This window comes from Montipora capricornis, chromosome 12 (assembly GCF_036669925.1).
Source record: "Montipora capricornis isolate CH-2021 chromosome 12, ASM3666992v2, whole genome shotgun sequence".
Classification (NCBI taxonomy): domain Eukaryota; kingdom Metazoa; phylum Cnidaria; class Anthozoa; order Scleractinia; family Acroporidae; genus Montipora; species Montipora capricornis.
This window is the reverse complement of record NC_090894.1, coordinates 34344938-34347437: the sequence shown is the minus strand read 5'-3', so window position 1 is coordinate 34347437 and position 2500 is coordinate 34344938. Positions and strand designations below refer to the sequence as shown.

Below are 2500 nucleotides of genomic sequence, written 5' to 3'. Positions count from 1 at the left end.
AAGACAAAATGGAGAGGCGATCCTCGCACTTACCAGGACCATTTGAGCAATTGTCTCCTCTGGTGTCACCTGAAAGATTTTATCAGAGACAATTGCTCCCATTGACCAGATAAGTGCGCGCGAGGATCGCTTCTCCATTTCAATTGCAGTTTTGTAACATAAGGGTTTTCATGGTATTTCACGCAGGTTATGGCTTACCATGTTTCCAGCGACTTGGTCCACCAAGCAAATAAATATACCACTGGCTTGTTTGGTACAGGCAGGAAACCAGCTTTAAAGCATTTATTACATACAAGCACGGTCGCAGGATCTTATGGACAGCAGTGTTGCACGCGCAAGGAAAATTTATTTCATCATTTCTTGCTACGGTCAAATCAATCCGCAAAGGTTGTTCTTTCGACTAAAAATAACGGAGTTCTTTTCTCGTTGAAAATGGCAAGAATAACAAAAAATTCCACTTGCTCTCCCTTTAACACGTTTTTTAATTTGGAATGCACATTGCATGATCTAACTTAGAGCAAACTGCCCATGGAACAAGTGTTCAGATACCATCCAAAGCTTTCGCGACCTTTGCGCTACTTCGTTTTAAAGTGGCAAAAAAATGGGGTCATGTCGTACCTCCCTGAACCCCGATTGGTCAAAAGAACAGCAGGACGAACAAAGATAACAGTGGATTTGGCACAGAAAACAATACGAAGTACGACAGTATACAGCCAACGAAATATAGTGTTTAACAAGAGGTACGACCCTACCCAAAAAAATGAGCTGCATGTCGTACGGCCGATTTTATAGCCAAGTCTAAAAACTCGCAAAATTCAATGAGCCAGAACACTGTGGGTAAAAAAAAAAGCTCTTTAAACCGGATTAAATTCAGTCGACTTCTCCCAATTTTCCGAAGCAAAGAAGCTCTGGAAACATTTTGAGAGGAGAGCATGACAACACGCTACGTTGCTATTTCATATACTGAGATTAAGATATAAGGGCCTAACTCACGTATTCTCTAGACTCGGTTTTCGTTTTGTAGAAAACGTGCAGGACAAGCTTTATTGACTCACCTTGCTTGATGATATTTCATATCCTCCGTAATTTGTGTTTGTTTGGTCGACGCCATTTTGAATGTTTGTCGCATTGAATTGAGGACCGAATATATCCATGCATTGTTGAATAAAGAACCTAAATTGAAAACGGGATAACAATTACATTTTAGCCTTTGAATTCTTATTCTTATAAACGTTTTTCGTGCACAAAACAAGATATTTCAACATGAGTGGCTAGCTGATAAGTGTCCTACTGATAGCATGTGTACAGACGCCCGCTCTCCGAAAAAAAAAAAAAAAAATTGGAGAGGACCGTCTGTGATTTACCGTTAGTAATCGTGTTCCGGAATAATTTTGCATACACTATTAAGTGATCTACGCTAACCAAAACTTGCGTGGCTCATATTTCTTTAGAGCTAAATTCTCAAAATGGTGATCAATGAGGTGCATTTGAGGTGCATTGAAGAGCGTCTCCGATAGTTTTAAGATACCTTGGCTTTATAGCATAGAAGCACTCTTTAGAGGAAAGGATGTATTTGCAAGTCTTCCAACCTGGTACGGCTGTCATCTTCAGAGCAGCACAGATCGTTGCCGATGAGCTGTTATTTACCCCGATATGTCCACATCTCAAATCTTCCAAGGCAACACGCTTTGTATATTGTTCTTGAGAAAGGCTAGGCTGTTACGAGCAAGGCGTTGGGGTTACATTGACTGGTAAGGGATAGCGGGAGACGTTTTCGGGTGGACAATCTTTTGAATAGTGCTATGTTCACCTCGTCAAGATTCGTCAGGAGCGCTTTCGTTTCTTTAGCGCTGACAACAATTCCTACAAATGTACGTATAATCGATTTCCACTTTACGCTCCATAGATGACAATTCCGCTTGTACTTTAAAAGAGGAAAACCTCTTTGACCATCAAAAAGATTTTTATTCGTATTTTTTACCGTGCGCAAAGTACACACGAACTCATCGTAAAATCTCTCACGGTGGTTCTCACGGTGTTGATGTGGAGAAATAAAAATAAAAGCCAATCAAAACTCGTTGCTTAAATGATGTAATGATCGATGGGTAATAACCAATCAAATCATTTTCCACACATTCCAGAAAAAAAACCACGCGCTATTGAACACGATTATCAACGGTAAATCACACACGCTCCTCCGATTTTTTTTTTCCGGAGAGCGGGTGGCTGTACACAGAATACCTACTGAGGGATTTTCTCTTGATTGTGGTATGTGGTGAGTAATTCGGTGAATGGTTTGGTCTTGCATTCCTAGGTTTCACTATCGGCTTAAATACCTGGCGCGTTATTCTTAGCCAATCAGTTGTACAGCAAAAAAAGACATAAAAAATAAGGATTGGATGAGCCTTTAGTTGATGGGACTATAAGTTATTTTATATAGGTTGAAATCAAATGGGAAGATCATCTCTACAGGAAGTTTTCAAATAGGAGGTAATCTGTC

At 40.1% G+C, this 2500-nt stretch overlaps 1 protein-coding gene across 2 annotated transcripts in view; it reads right to left on the bottom strand.

Annotated features, from left to right (window-relative positions):
- The window catches only part of LOC138025947 (putative serine protease K12H4.7), a 19458-nt gene that overhangs the window by 3520 nt on the left and 13438 nt on the right, over window positions 1-2500 (bottom strand). For both annotated transcript variants that reach the window (XR_011127202.1, XM_068873087.1), the window contains exon 7: window positions 1056-1173. Coding sequence is in view for 1 of the 2 variants with exons in the window: in XM_068873087.1 (XP_068729188.1) it covers window positions 1056-1173 (118 nt within the window). In the remaining variant the exon portion in view is untranslated. The remainder of the gene's footprint in view (window positions 1-1055; window positions 1174-2500) is intronic.